The sequence below is a fragment of the Simochromis diagramma genome, unplaced genomic scaffold (genome assembly GCF_900408965.1).
Source record: "Simochromis diagramma unplaced genomic scaffold, fSimDia1.1 OVJJ01000430.1, whole genome shotgun sequence".
Lineage (NCBI taxonomy): Eukaryota > Metazoa > Chordata > Actinopteri > Cichliformes > Cichlidae > Simochromis > Simochromis diagramma.
In genome coordinates, this window is record NW_024387258.1 from 1,561,616 (window position 1) to 1,577,622 (window position 16,007).

Consider the following 16,007-nt stretch of genomic DNA (forward strand, 5'->3'; position numbering starts at 1 on the left):
GGAAGATAGAGAGCTTATATACACACAACAACCCCCACCAGGTGTGGAGAGGCATCCAAGCCCTCTCCAGCTTCAAAGGTCAGCCTGACACTAGCAGAGGAGCTGAATACCTTCTTTGCTCGGTTTGAGACCACCCTTCCCCTGACATCCCATTGCACCCCACTTACTACCTGTTCAGTACTTGTGTGCTTGTTGTAAGCAGAGATGGGCAGTAACGCGTTACTTGTAACGCGTTACTATAATCTGATTACTTTTTTCAAGTAACGAGTAAAGTAAGGGATTACTATTGCAAAAACGGCAATTAGATCACCGTTACTTTCCCGTAGGAACGCTGCGTTACTGCGTTACTAAAACCGTGATTTTTTTTGCGAGAGTGTCTCACGACAGTGACGTAAGCGAGTGCAACGTTCGTGACAACAGCTGTGTGCAGATCAACAATGGATCAGTATGAGCGTGCAGCGTTTAAAGCGTGGAAGTAGGGATGGGTACCGGTGTCCGGTGCCATGATGGCACCGGTTCTGACATAAACGGTAGTAACCAGACCGAAAAGCAGCGCACATTTCGGTGCTTTATTTCGGTGCTTTTTTTTCCTGAGCTGTGATACACTTCTAGCCAATCATTTTACGTTTCCGAGGATAGTAGGCGGGTCCAGGTACGTGCGTTCTTTTAGAGCAGAGCTACAGATTAAAAATGCCCAAGACGAAGCGGTCAAAAGTCTGGCTGTACTTCACAGCAAAATATGCAAACTCAGCAGCAACAAGTGCTTTAAGCTGATACTGTGATACTGTCAAAGGAGGTAACACCTCGAATCCGATGAAACACCTGGCGACGCATAGCGTTTTTTTTAAAAGCCCAGAAATGCGCCGTATGATAGCTTGCTGCGAGACCTCACACCGAGCACATCTACTGCGGGTGGGTTGCCTGGGGGGGGGGGGGTGGGGGGGGGGGGCGAGGGACAGGGTGGGCGTGGGCACACGGGGACAGACGGGAGGGGCGCGGGAAACAGGGGGCAGCACAGCTGCGGGGGGCGGGGCAGAAGACATGGGGACGGGGGCAGGAAGTGAGCAAGGGCAGGCCTCGAAAAAAGAAAGACAAAAGAAAACACAGGCAGGCCGGGGGGAAAGCAGGGGGGAAAGGGCCGGAGGAGAGGGAAGGGCCAAGGAGTAGCAGGGGGGAACAAAAGCAAAGAGAAAGGGACAGAAAGGGGGAGCAGGGGACAAAAACAGGGGAAGAAACAGGGCAAACCAGGAGCGAGGGAAAAAAAAACACACAGACGGAGAAACCGGCGGGGCCGCGGCAGACGGGCCGGCCAGAGCCGACAAGAAAGAATCAGGAGGAAAACCATTTTGAGAGAAAACCAAACAGGAAAATAAAATAAAACAAGAAAATCTTTTTTTTGGAAAGAATGATTAGGGTGACATATAGGATAAGATAAGATAAACCTTTATTAGTCCCACACTTGGGAAATTTGTTTGGTCATGGCAGAAAGGGGACAGTACAAAGTTACAGCAAAAAATAAGAAAAACAATAGCATGGAATAAGATAAAATAAAATAACATACTATAGGAAATAAAATAAAATACTGTGTTGCATCGGGAAATTACACCAGTATTACATAAAAATATATAAATGACATGGTTGTCATTTCTACACACCTAAAAATGAATACATAACCTTTTTGAAATAAAGTAAATAAACTAGGTGGAACATTTATTTTTATGCTTTTTATGCATTTATTTTAAGGTGTTGTTTGAATAAACTATTCTTATAAATACAAAAACTGTAAATACACGTGAATGCCAATTTTTGTATATTTTTTATTGTATTTAGGTGACTAAAGAAAGACTAATAAAATAAGTATTAAGTATTGATTAACACATTTCCTACAGGTTACCCGCACTTTAGTCGCAGGTCTTACAGTCTATAATTGTGTCATTGTTTCCTGCAGAAAGAATGACTTGTTGCCTGCAAACTGCACGTAATTACAGGGTACTTAAGCCTTATTCGCAGACCGTGTTCCAAAATGTTCTAAAATGTTCTAAAATGTTCCAAAATGTTCTAAAATGTTCTAAAATGTTCTAAAATGTTACTGTTTATCCACAATGTGGATGTGAGAAAACACAAGGGGGGGAAAACGTTGCCCCACTCTCAAGTTGTGGAGATCAAGTATCCTTAAGCAAGATGGACATGTTCATAAGGCAGAGACGTTACACTTTGTGAGCATGGAATAAGCTGAGAGAGAGGAGAGAAATAGCCTTTTTTTTGTCCCTTTTAATGATCTCTAGATTTGACAAGTCAGTCACTGTTCACCTTGCTTGTCCTGAGAGAACACCACTGGTTTCTTTTAATGTTAGCAGCAACTTTTCAAAAAAGTTCACAGTCATTCAGAAGTAAAGACAGGGAGGAGCTCCACTCTATGAAAGACTACAAAGGCAAATAGTTCAACAATTCTCTGTGCACAAATCACAGTCAACAATATTGAATAGTTGCAATCTTCAGCCCCTTTTCAAAAGCGTGCACACTGAAAATAGGCATAATTGTGTAGCAGAAATGATTGCATGGGTTTTCAAAACCATTTGTCATTGACCACCATTAGTTGCTGCATCCATAAATGCAATTTTAAAGGATCCTGAAATGCTTGGGTTTGATGAAAAAAAAAAGAGAATTTCTTTTTGAAAAAATCTACATGGGGGTTAGTGCACATTGGAAACATCTTAGCTTACACATCTACGAGGGCCCCTATAATACTGAATTATATTTATTAGATTTGGAGCAACATATGCTGTCATCCAATTAGCATAATTGTCCCCATTTTTAAATAGCATAGTTCTGTACTGAAAGTCTAGATGCAGACCTGTGACCTTTTTGGTTCATTATGAAATAGAATACGTAATGAAGAAGCCCCCCAATAAGCTTCATGATCATTTTATTGTGACTGTGCTGTACTACAGGAACCCCACTGTCTGTGGTGGACTATGCTGAGACCTGGAAGATAAATGGCCCCACAGAGTTCTGTGAGGAGACTGACATCAACCCAGTCCCGAGCTGTGGTGATAAGGTGAGTCTTCACTATTTCTCATTTTCAACACTGTTAAATTAAATTCAGTTTTAATTATACAAAATCAATAGGTGCTTTATATTGTAAGTTTAAGAGCCTACAGTAATATGGAGAAACTCCAATAATCAGATGACTGCCTGAGAGCAAGTACTTGGTGACAGTGAGAAGAAAAAGCTCCCTTTTTAACAGGAAGAAACCATTAGCAGGGTCAGTCATCCGGCCTCACCTCGGGGGTGAGGGGCAGAAGACGACATAAAGACACACTGTGTAAGAGGGCCAGAGATAAATAATGACTAATGATTACATGAAGATTGGTGTATAAATATTTGGGGGCGACCGTGGCTCAGGGGGTTGGGAAGCGCATCTGTAACCGGAAGGTTGCCGGGTTCGATGGGTTCGATCCCCATGCTCTCTGTCCCGTCCTTGGGCAAGACACTTCACCTACCTCCTACTGGTGTTGGCCAGAGGGGCCGATGGTGCGATATGGCAGCCTGGCTTCTGTCAGTCTGCCCCAGGGCAGCTGTGGCTACAACCGTAGCTGCCTCCACCAGTGTGTGAATGTGAGAGTGAATGAATAGTGGCATTGTAAAGCGCTTTGGGTGCCTTGAAAAGCGCTATATAAATCCATTATTATTATTATTATTATAAAAACATAATGGGTAAAAGAGGTGAGTGCAGAAACAGTGTATCATGTAAAGCCACCAGCAGCCTAGGCCCAATGCAGGATAGCAAAGGGAAGATTCAATTTTAAATTTGACTCTGGATTTAACAGGGAGCCAATGAAGATAAGCTGGTATTGGAGAAATATGTTATCTGATTCTTTACCCTGTCAGTACTCTTACTGCACTGTGCGTGAACTAGTTTCTATCTGAATTGAGAAGCAGGAAATTAGAGGTCATTAAGTTCTTTATATCTTAAAGACATTCTTGTAGTTTAACTAATGCTATCTTCACTAAAACTGTTACTGTGATGACAAGTAGTTATACTATTTATACAGTCTACAGAAAACAACAAATAAACATCAAGGTTAAAGTGCCGCTGTGAAACAGTGCAACATGTTATATATACACCTGTGATTAAAAATACAAAGAAAAGTAAAAATGTAAAAGCAAAACAGTAGCAGTAAGACAGAGACTATTTAAGAGAGCAGTGCAAATCAATAATATAAATGCATTATAACACAGTATAAATCTAAGAACAATAGCTGCATTAAAGACATTTGTGTGTTATCATATGCCTGACAGATGTTGTCACCTGGCACAGAATGAAGAGTTATTATTCAGGTTTATGAAGGATTGTAAAAATTATTTCGTGGGTTGAATTAGTCTGTGGGAGGAAGGTCTGCTGGGTTAGGGTTAAGTAAACACACTCTTACTACTATACTCCGCACGTCTGAGGCAGCTGCAGTGCAATATTAATAGTATTATAGTATACAGTATATATATATATATATATATAGTATTATAGTACTCATACCCCTTAAACTTTTGGAAATGTTGTCACCTTACAACCACAAACCAAAATGTTTTCATTAAGATTTTCTGTGATAGACCAATACAGAGAATCTCATAATTGTGCAGTGGTATGGAAATGATGCACGGTTTTCAAAATTTTAAGCAAATAAAAATCTGAAAACTGTGACATGTTTGTGGTTGTAAAGGTGACAAAAATGAAAACAGTTAAACATGAGAGGTTTAGACAAAGTTTGTGTTTTTTTCCATTGTTTAAGCACTGCTTCGCAAAGAGTGATACCATATATGCCCCATAGCTGCAGAAAAGGCTAACATTGTTATCTTTTTACAAAAAAACAGCTGAACATGAGAGGTTTTTGGACCAATTTTTGTGTTCTCCATTCTTTAAGCACCGGTTTGAGCACCGTTTGAAGCACGCGCACCGTTTCAAAAGTACCGATTGGGCACGGTATCGGATAAAACCTAAACGAACCCATCCCTACGTGGAAGTACTGACCTTATTGGAGTTTGATTCCAAAAAAGTGACAAAACATTAGGTCCGTGTGCGTGGGAAGAAAACTTCTTTTTACAGCGAAAAAAACCCCTAAACAAGCACCGAGTACGCAACGACGTAATGGGAAACTCACAGAGAAACTCGCGGATTCTCCACGGACCGCCGCGCGGCACACCTGCACCAGGGTAAACCTCCGCCTGCCCCCCCTGTTTACAGTGAAAATAGAGCAACAGGACCGCTGAGTCTGTGACTTATTTATTTTCTGCTGTTTTACTTGCATCTATTGAAAGAGTGAGTGTAAACACAAAAAATATTTTATTTTATGTGTGGAATGTGCAGAAAATAGGTTTAAATGTTAACTAATTTATTCAAGTCAAGAGAATGTTGCATATAATAAATTTTTGCTTGATGCATAAAGTTAAAAGATTAAAACTGATAAACAAGTTTAAAAAAAGAGACTTTTCCATTGATACATTTTGTATGATGGATTATGTAGAAAAAGAGAATTGGGCTGAAAGATCTACACTTTATCACCTCTTCAGGTTGTAATCGTGTTTTTAAAAGTAATAAGTAATATACTTTTGAAAATAAGTAATCAGTAAAGTAACTGGATTACTTTCTGGGGGAAGTAATCAGTAATTAGTTACTGATTACTTTTTTCAAGTAACTTGACCAACACTGGTTGTAAGTCATAAATTAACTGACTCAATTGCAACTGAGCATGTGTCTTACTAGAAGAATACCCAACAGAGAGCAGAAAAATCAACAACCGAGCTTCAACAAGGCAGCAGTACTTAAGCCATGAAGGACCTTCATGAAAGAATCTCTGCTCTGGTGAAGTCCATGGCATGCAGACTTGAGGAAGTTCATATATCAACAATGGCTGTAATTTGTTTTAAAAAAAGTGATATCATATTTTTTGTACTATTATTTCAAATATTTATTTAGGGATGTACAGAGACAAAAGTATTGTCACTGTCTAAATGTTGATTAACTTAATTTAATCTAGCTTAACTGTCATTGGCACTGCTTTCTGTTGTGGATTTTTGGATGACATGTATACCTATATAACTACATGCATTATATACACTAACTATATAGACTATAATCTATAGATTTGCACTAAACATATATACTGTAACTTTCATGTAGCACAAGACATTTTGCCTTCACCATGCTTTATTAAGATGGTACAGTAACAGGGCAGTTAATAGAATAGAATAGAAAGAAAGAAAAGTTCACACTTTTTCAACGCACTGTTATTGTAAACTCAAACAGATGTTACCTTGCTACCTTGAGGGTTCAAACTGTAGGCTTCTAAAAATGATTGGCAGTATGTATTTTTTTAACTGACTGACTTCTTTTTCAGCAATTCTGTGACCAGACTTTCTGCAGTGATCCCTTTGTTGATTGCCAAAACATTCTTGACGTGGAATCCTTTAGTAAAGCCTGTATGGTGGACACGTGCAACTCTGCAGACAACACTGCTTTTGTCCTCTGCAAAACACTTTCAGAGTTCTCCAGACAGTGCATCCATGCAGGTGGCAAACCCCAAGAATGGAGGAACGATACATTTTGCTGTAAGGGTGCAACATTTACAGTTCTGGGTCTCCATCATAGGCAGTGTTTTTCCTTATACTTTGCAAAATTCTTTAATTGACATTGAAAAACTTTTGTCCACAGATAAGAAATGTCCATACAACATGGTGTTCTTGGAATGTAGCAGTTCATGTCCTGACAGCTGTTCCACCCCTCAGGCCAGCCAGACATGTGACAGCCATTGTCATGATGGCTGCAGCTGCCCTGCTGGTATATTCACACTCCTTTTGCACTCCATCTCTTGCTTTCTGTCTCTCAGAGAGAAAACAATTGCAAAGTATTCTGGGCAATCGCGGCCAGGTTGTTCACACAAAACTAAAACTGCATAATTTGGATCTCAGATGTCGGAACTCGGGAGCCACGTTGCTCCTGAGTCAGCACATCCCTTTAATGAAGTCAGAAGATAAAAAAAAGCAGGGTTTGTTTTGCTTCTTGGATTGAGCCATTCATGCATCACTAGCAATATAGCATAATACCTCTTTTGTGCTTAAAAACACCATGGTATCACATTTGTGATAGAACCTGATCAGCACTCTGTGTATGGATTATTTAGCAAGTCACAATTCGATAGCAGTGGCAGTACAGATTAAAAGTTTCACCACTGTTTATGTTCACTGCCACCATCTTTGATTTTTAACTCAGGGTTGGTAGGGTTGCTCCAATTTTTTTTATTTTTTTTTATTTTTTTTTTGAGTTTTTGGATTTTCTGAGTTGAGGTGGCATTCCAGATAAATATTCTGACTGGGAACTTGAAATACAATGTACCACACATATCCAACAGATAAAGATTGTTTTATGGTCCCACAATTGTGTCCATCGGCAGACACGATTTCAGTAGGACAGAGAGGGGAGAGAGTTTCGACCACACACTACTTTGCATTCTGCCAAATGTTGATTGGTTGACAAGTGGACCAGAAGAGAGAAGGGGATGACAACAGTAAAAAAAACCAAACCCCCCCCCCCCCTACATGTAGTGATATTTGAGACCTTTCCCAAATAGCAAAATTGGTATGGTCCGGATCTGGCCCACACAATTTGCTTACACATGACCTACATACCACAAAGAATGACGGCCCTTTGGGGGCCCAGATCTGGTTTGCCAGAGGTGGCCCACACATGGGCCAGCACATGGCTAGTTGCAGACACACTGGTGGCCCTTTGCTGGCCCATGTGTGGAGTACTGTTCAGACAGTGATCGGACTGATTCTTGTATAACATTTTTCAAATGTCCCAGATTACTCAAAGTGCTCTATATAACATGCCGCATTCAGCCAACCACACACTTTCTCTTAACTGAGTGCTTCCTAACTACATCCACACCCACGACATGCAGACTGGAGGAGCCAGGGATCGAACCACTAACCTTCCGATCAATAGGTGACCTGCTCTACCACCTGAGCTACAACCACCTGCTGGTATAGATGGATAAAGTGTAAACTCACAAATCTGTCAAACCTGCATTTGAAACGTTGGCTACCATAGCAGTATAGTATTGCAACATGGCATTTGGGTCTTCTAACTAAAATAGGAAAACAGAAACATAAGTAGTGCATCATTGCCAGACCTGGCCCACATCTGGTTGACATACACCCTGCCATAACAACCGTCGGTCAGAAGTGCCAGCTTGATGCCGGATCCCGGCCAGAGCTGTTTTCTATGGGCCTGGGCCACATAAACCAAACCATAATCAGGCCAGATATGGCATGCCATCACATAAACAGTGACGTCATTGCCAGACCTGGCGCACATCTGGTTGACATACACCCTGCCATGACACCACTCAGTCAGAAGTGCCAGCTTGATGCCGGATCCAGGCCAGGCCTGTTTTAAATAGATAAATATGAAGGCATGCCAGCTCGGACGTCGCCCGGATCAACAAGTTCCACGTCAGGTGTTGAGGAACCAGGGCACCCTGACGAGAAGTGGGCTACTGGAACAAGAAGGCATCGGTGGGCAAGAGACGAAAACAGGGCGTTGTTGGAATGCTACTACGCAAGTAACCCTGGTGGAAGGGGTTACGTGAATAGGATGAGGGACCTATGGATATATATATATATTTTTTGCGTCTCTTTCTCAGGGATGGTCTTTGATGACATTGGTAACAGCGGATGTATCGCAGTCTCTCAGTGTCCATGTCTGCACAACAACGAAATCTACAAGCCAGGAGAGTCCTACTCGCACCACTGTGGATCCTGGTAAAATGAATTTGTGCCACTTTGTTGCAGTGTTAAAAAAATGGAAATAAAACATTTTTATTGTGTATGTGATACTAGAAATGGTAAAGACACGAATCTAAGAGTACCTTTGATAGGATGATTAAGTGTTAAAGCCATTTCTAAGTTACACAATTACAATCTCCCACAAAATTATTGTGTATGTCGGAGGTACTGCAAGTAAGAATGTTTTAGCAGTCTCCTCACATTTACAGTTTGTACATTTATGTGACAATTTTACCTTTTTAAACTTTTACAAACGTTAGTGACTTTATTTTAAGACATAGTAGAAAATGTAATGCAGTGTGTTACTAAAGCAGTTATATGAATATTTGACCATATTAATAATTTTTAATACATAAATGAAATGTGTGTGTGTCTTGACAGTGTATGTGAAAGCGGTCAGTGGAGTTGTACAGAGACAAACTGTCCAGGAATCTGTTCTGTCAAAGGAGGAGCTCATATTAACACCTTTGATGGAAAAATCTACACATTTCACGGCGATTGCTCCTATGTTCTAGCTAAGGTGATACTCACTGCTAGTCCTTCTCCACATACACATAACAGCAGCATCTTAAACCGGATGCACCATCAGAAAATAATATGCTAATATAATAATATGATTTGAGTACATACATGTGTAGTGTAATGTTTTTTTTTGGTGACTGATTACATGTTTTGTTTTGATGTGCGCTGCAGGACAGTAATGGTTTGTCCTACACTGTGCTGGTGGATCTGGTCAAGTGCGGGCTAAGTGACACAAAGACTTGCCTCAGAACTGTAACTTTGGCCTTAGGCAGCAATTCTGTGGTAAGCTGCAGGCATAAAAACACCATCATTACTCCTTGTGTCTGAAAAAAATCCAGATCTCACAAAATTTTGTGCTTTTTCTCACCAATAAGAATTTGCAAATCCTGGTGTGTCTAAAATGTGTCTTTCTGCAAAATGACAGGTTGTTAAAGTTCAGGCATCTGGGCAGGTCTATGTGAACCAGATTCATTCTCAGCTTCCACTGTTTACAGGTAAGTTATCTCACATTTCACTGTCCACATTTAGTAAACACATCTTCTTAATATAATGATCATAGTGTATGTATGCATATTTTCTCAGTAATAAATGTTTTTAAAAAAACACCCATTCATTCATCCGTTTTCTTCTGCCTCCTGCCTTCTTCTGATCGCGGGTTGAGGGTTTTCCAGCCTAAGCAGAGAAACCTAGGCCTCCTTCTCCCTATCCCCCTTCTCCAACCTATCCAAAGGAACGCCAAGGTGTTCCTGGGCCAGCAGGCAAATGTAATCTCTCCAGTGTGCCTACCCCATCAGCCTCCTGCCAGTAGGGAGCCCAGCCACTCTTTGGAGAAAGCAAATTCTATCTGCAGTCACATTCTTTTGTTCACTACCCAAAGCTGGTGACTACGGGTGAGGGTAGGGACATAGATCAACCAGTAAATCGTCAGCTTTGCTTTCACACTAAGCTCTCTCTTCACCACGAAAGACCGGTGTACTGCAGCGGCAGCCCGCTTCTCTCTGCTTCCTCCAAAGTCCCCACAGGCTAACCTGTGGACACCTTCAGCTTGAAAGCTCCCTTTGCTCAGGTGTCTACAATCTGGCTAAAGGATTACCACCATGACAGGCACCACCTCGCAGCCGCAACTTTTTGCAGCAGCCTCAACAATGGAGATGCTGAACATTGTTCATTCAGGCTCAATGTTCTCAGCCTACCTTGAAAAGCTGCCACCTCGCAGACAGAGCCTTCTGTCAGGCAGTCCCAACGCACCCTCACTATAGGTTTATTAGAAATCCAAGTACCTATATAATCATTTAATGATCCCGCTGCTAGTGCATTCTGTGTTTGCTTTTGTTTTATGTGACATTCAATTTGTCTTACTTGACAATTTATCACAGGTAAATTGAACGTGCTTGAATGTGACTTTCAATTTACACAAGCTAAGGGCCAGCAAAATTTGTATTTGCAAAAGAATTTTGTTCAACTCACTACAAAATATGTAATAAAGAATTGGAACAAAAGCACCACACTCATTAGTTGTATTTATTTATCTGCGTCACTGACGTTTGTATGTTTGTGTTTGAATTAATTGCTACAACATTTTTCATGTCTTCTGACCTCTACAGCTGATCTGAGAGTCTTTAAGCCATCTTCCTTCTACATCCTTGTAAGCACCACGGTGGGCATACAACTGATGATTCAGCTGTCTCCCATAATGCAGGTGTTCATTTCAGCTGACAGGTCCCTCACAGGAACCACCTCTGGTATGTCTCCACATTATTGTTAGTGTCTGGAACGTCTGGAATCTGTGTAACTGTGGAACTTCTTATTTGAAAGGTTTATGTGGAAACTTCAACGACATCATGAGTGATGACTTTAGAGTGACAAGTGGGCTGGTGGAAGGCACTGCTGCTGCATTTGCAAATGCATGGAAAACCAGAGCCAGCTGCCCAGACATTATATCACATTTTGGAGACCCTTGTAACAACAACATCCTCACAGGTACAGATAAAACTCCTGTATTATTATGTTTTATCTTATAAAAGTTATTATGTTATATGAAAAATACCATACTTCCTTGCTGTTTTTCAAGATTTTATTGAACAACAGATGATATATAACAAGTTTAATTCTGAATGTTTCTGTGTTTTAGAGAAATATGCTGATTTCTGGTGCTCCAAATTAAGTGATCCCGAGGGAGTGTTTGCTCCCTGCCACGCTGTCGTTAGCCCCAGCACATATAAAGATGTAGGTCTGTACATGCAAAGTTTTAATGAGAACTTTGCAGCTGAACTCTTGTTAATCGTTTCACGAATACTCTTTTGACAGAACTGTATGTATGACACCTGTAACTGTGAAAAAAGTGAGGACTGCATGTGTGCTGCAGTTTCCTCATATGTCTATGCCTGCTCAGCAGCAGGAGTCCACATCAGTGGCTGGAGGAAAACCATCTGTGGTGAGTAAAACACTAAGCATCCTTGAAAAGAGAAACACGGGTTCAAACAACAAATTTATCTGAACATGTTCTCCTTCAACTGCTGCTGTGTCCAGTTTTCAGTCCACAGGCATGATTTTACATTCAAAACATAGGACCATTTGTCTTCTTCTTCTTGACATGATGTGCCAATGCTCGCTCAAGCACATTGTGTTTTTAGTGAGGGGGTTTTCTCAGCAACAGGACTGAACCCTTTTTTTTTTTTAGATTGGCCCCACAACCCAATTTTTAATTCAATTTAATTCAATTCAGTTTTATATTGTAAGTGCCAAATCACAACAAGAGTCACCTCAAGGTGCTTTTTATTGTAAGGTAGACCGGATTGGAAATGAAAATCCTACAATAATACAACAGAGGACAAAATAACAATCATACGACCCCTATGGGCAAATGCTTTGGCGACAGTGGGAGGGAAAAACTCCCTTTTAATAGGAAGAAACCTCCAACAGAACCAGGCTCAGGGAGGCACAGCCATCCGCCGTGACTGGCTGAGGTGAGGGGAGGAAGACCGGACAAAAGACATGCTGTGGTAGAGCAGCAGAGATTGATGATTACTAATGATTAAATGCGGAGAGACCCACTGTTATGTCGAAGAAGTCCTTGGTCCTTATTTTTAAAAAAGTATTATGATATGAGTTCTGGTTTTGTATTTGGAAGCAGTTTATCGACAGGTTCAAAAAGGGAAATGTAACAGCAATTTCCCACAGACTGATTCTATACCAGCAATCAATGTATGAGAATAATAGGTCATTCTGATTTGTTGATTACACTTTAGGTCTATTTTTCATTTGTGGATTCGAATTTCATGAAATTTGAATGAGCTCTTCATTGACTGGATCATTAGAAATTTTTTAAAACTTACTTTAATCAGTCCTTGTCTTTAAATTTTTGTTTAAATATCATTTCAAGCACATCAAATAAAGAGCTTTTTTAAAAATAAAAACCCTCAAACATGTGAAAATATGCTGGCTTTTCATTTAAGATCCTTGAGTCTAAACATTAAGTCATCTACAGTTTTTTTAAATTCACTTTTTAAATGTAATAATGCAATGTATCAGTTTTCGCATCAATTTCAGATAAACATTCATTATTTGTCAGCTTATTGGGATATATTCTTCAGCTTTCAGCTCATCTAAAAACGGTCAGCCTGCCAGCTTCAACGATTTCAGCAAAGATTGAGCAGTTACAACAATTCAACTCAAACAATTCAGTTTTCAGCATTCATACTGCAATTGGAGTACACTTGTATAATATAATCGAATAATCTGTGCTAAATCAACAATGTTAGTGCTAAACTCACAGGAATATTGTACCTCGATGACCATGACAATTAAATGTGCCAGAACCCCTGTAAATTAAGGTCAGCAGCAGCAGTCACAATTTGAGGAAACTCTAAATTATTTGGGTTAATATAAATGTTATTATTACCATCACATTGTCAGCATGGGTCAGCTGCTGACACCATGTCTGTGTTATGGTGTTAACCCACCAGACATCTTTCCGTGCCATTCGTACTACATGAACAGTTCTTGTCTCCAGTACCACAGCTATGGCACATATTTTGGTATCTATTTTAAATAATGGCAGAAGTAGCAGTTCATTTGAATACAACAAATCTTAATAAATCATCTGTGTTTGATTCATTTTTGCAACATTTGAATTGAATTAAATTGAACTGAACTGTTGGCTCATTGTATAAACATCTCATATCTCTCATAACAGAGACATTCAGCACATCATGTGCAGCAGAAACTGTGTATAACTACAACATGACCAGCTGTGGGCGTACCTGCCGTTCCCTCGGCCAGACTGACTACACTTGTCAGGTCAACATCACCACAGTGGATGGCTGTGGCTGTTCTGAAGGAACTTACATGAATGAGGAAGGCCAGTGTGTAGCCTGTGAAAGCTGTCCCTGCTATGCTGAAGGCATTATTGTTCCTCCTGGACAGACTATCAGTAAAGATGGCAGCACATGGTAAATAACGACGACTAATTTTTCTTAATTCATGCTGAATCATTCAGGTAAGGAAATTTTCAAAGGTTGATTCTGTTCTTCTGGACATGTTTTCAGTGGAAGAAATATTTTGTCACTCATCCGAGTAACTTCTTCAGTCTCAGCTGACTGCAGGTTTAGCAATGTTTGCTACTTTTAGTCATAATGCAAATGTACTATTTATGTTTTTTCCAGTCCCCAACTCTCTATGGATAGTACTCATGGCCATTAATCAGTGGTCATGAGATTTTGCATCATAATGACCATGAAATTGACCAACTGACCATTCTTAATCAGCGGTGCTAGAACAGAATCAACTTTCTTGGATTTTTATGTTTACCATCACCAACCTAAAATGTTCATTTGCTAAAGTTAATTTGCTGTAAAAACAAAGTGAAGCTCAGCTAATAGATTTGTATTCACTTAATATGACACGTGTTAATGGCAGGGACGTGTTTGATCCGAACAAAACAGGAGGATTAAACGAATATTGAACTGGGGAACACAGGATGCTGGAAGCCGTATTCTGTATATATACCAACTACAAAGCATTGACTTGCAAGTTAGAGGAAAAATGTTGTTCCATTCTATAAATTCATGTTGTGAATGCACCAGTACAACTAGGATGTTTTTTGCCCATGAACATTTTAAATAACAAAAAGAATAATAAGAAACTACACGGTTAAAGAATGACTGAGGATATTATGTCATATAAAAGTATTTCTCATGTTCCCTCATAATTGTTCTCACAGTGTCTGCAGACAAGGCATTCTCAGCTGCTCTGGAGGAACACAGCTACTAAGTAGGCACCGTAATTAACATTATGCACACAGATTAAATGCTATTGTCGTTAATTTGTTTGATAAAATTAGTAGCCAAACATCTTCAGTTCTCTTTCATATTATGAAGTTTTCACTCAGTGAACTGTAAATAAATTGACAATGACAATAAAACTATGAATGTGAAGCTGTTATATTTTGTTCCCAGGTTTACCATTAGGTTCACCACAATGCGAATATCCCATGGTGTACTTTGACTGCTCCACTGCTCAACCTGGGGCTACTGGCACTGAATGTCAAAAGAGCTGCAGCACCGCTGACATGGCTTGTGTAAGTACAGCACAGTTATGCTAGTTTGGCTGTGTGCTTAAATGTGCAGTACATGCACAGGTCTTGCTTGACTTACTCTCTCCTTACATTTTTCACTCTGGTTGGATACAGATCCACACAGGCTGTACATCAGGCTGCATATGCCCAGATGGGCTGTTGTCAGATGGAGCAGGAGGCTGCGTCAATGAGACCAGCTGTCCATGTGTGCACAATGGACAAGTCTACCAGCCTGGAGAGACACTGACAGTGGATTGCAATACCTGGTTTGTACATGTCTTTACAAGCATACAAAGATGTATATTTAAATATTCAACAGCAGTATATAGGTTATAAGAAGAATTTATACATATTTCCACTACAATAAAGAACGTCAGTTAAATAGGTGACTTGTTTCTTATAGTACTTGTTTGAGACACAGCCGCCACTGCTGCCAAGGCTCACGTGTCAGAGCAGGTTTTCTACCAATCAAAATATCTGGAGATCAATCCAATCAAAGAATCTTTGGGGAAAAAACCCAAAGATTCTGAACCCTGAGTTGCCCCCAGTGCATTCAGCTGAGGGTGTGTTAAATGAGTTTGGATATAAATAAAAAGCACTGTATGAATGTTTGCGTGATAAGGCAATGCAAGACTGAAAAAGTAAGTTGTACTAAAATAACAGCTGGAGAAACATTTTGCAATTAGGTAATTTAATTGGCAACATGTCACTAACATGCTTAAAATGAATAATAAGAAACTACAAAAGTGGAAAACTGTTCTGTTGTCTGATAAATCAAAACTTCCAATTCTTTTGTTTTCCACAAAATAAAATGGCTACTGTCTTCTTCACACTAGAGGACATAAGTTATCAGGACTCAGTCCAAATGCCTTCATCTCTTAAAACATAACAAAACAAAACAAAAAGACATCTTTTTCAGGAAGACCTTGCATATTTCAGCAAAACAATGCTAAACCTTATACTGCATCTGGAACAACAGTATAGCTCTGTAGTAGGAGGCTCTGGCTACAGGTCTAGCCTGCGTGCATTCCAGAAATTACACTTGAAAACATGAATGAAAAATATGACA

The 16,007-nt window shown here is 40.0% G+C and overlaps 1 protein-coding gene across 1 annotated transcript in view; it reads left to right on the forward strand.

Moving 5' to 3' along the window:
- Window positions 1–2,922: 2,922 nt before the first annotated feature.
- Window positions 2,923–16,007, forward strand: part of LOC120715296 (mucin-2-like) — a 40,881-nt gene continuing 27,796 nt past the window's right edge. The window contains 15 exon segments of the mRNA XM_040002209.1: window positions 2,923–3,058; window positions 6,393–6,603; window positions 6,707–6,832; window positions 8,700–8,817; window positions 9,223–9,361; window positions 9,535–9,645; window positions 9,788–9,857; window positions 10,968–11,105; window positions 11,179–11,343; window positions 11,495–11,589; window positions 11,671–11,797; window positions 13,559–13,814; window positions 14,585–14,634; window positions 14,820–14,941; window positions 15,053–15,204. Of these exon segments, the coding sequence (XP_039858143.1) occupies window positions 6,477–6,603; window positions 6,707–6,832; window positions 8,700–8,817; window positions 9,223–9,361; window positions 9,535–9,645; window positions 9,788–9,857; window positions 10,968–11,105; window positions 11,179–11,343; window positions 11,495–11,589; window positions 11,671–11,797; window positions 13,559–13,814; window positions 14,585–14,634; window positions 14,820–14,941; window positions 15,053–15,204 (1,796 nt within the window). The 5' untranslated portion in view covers window positions 2,923–3,058; window positions 6,393–6,476.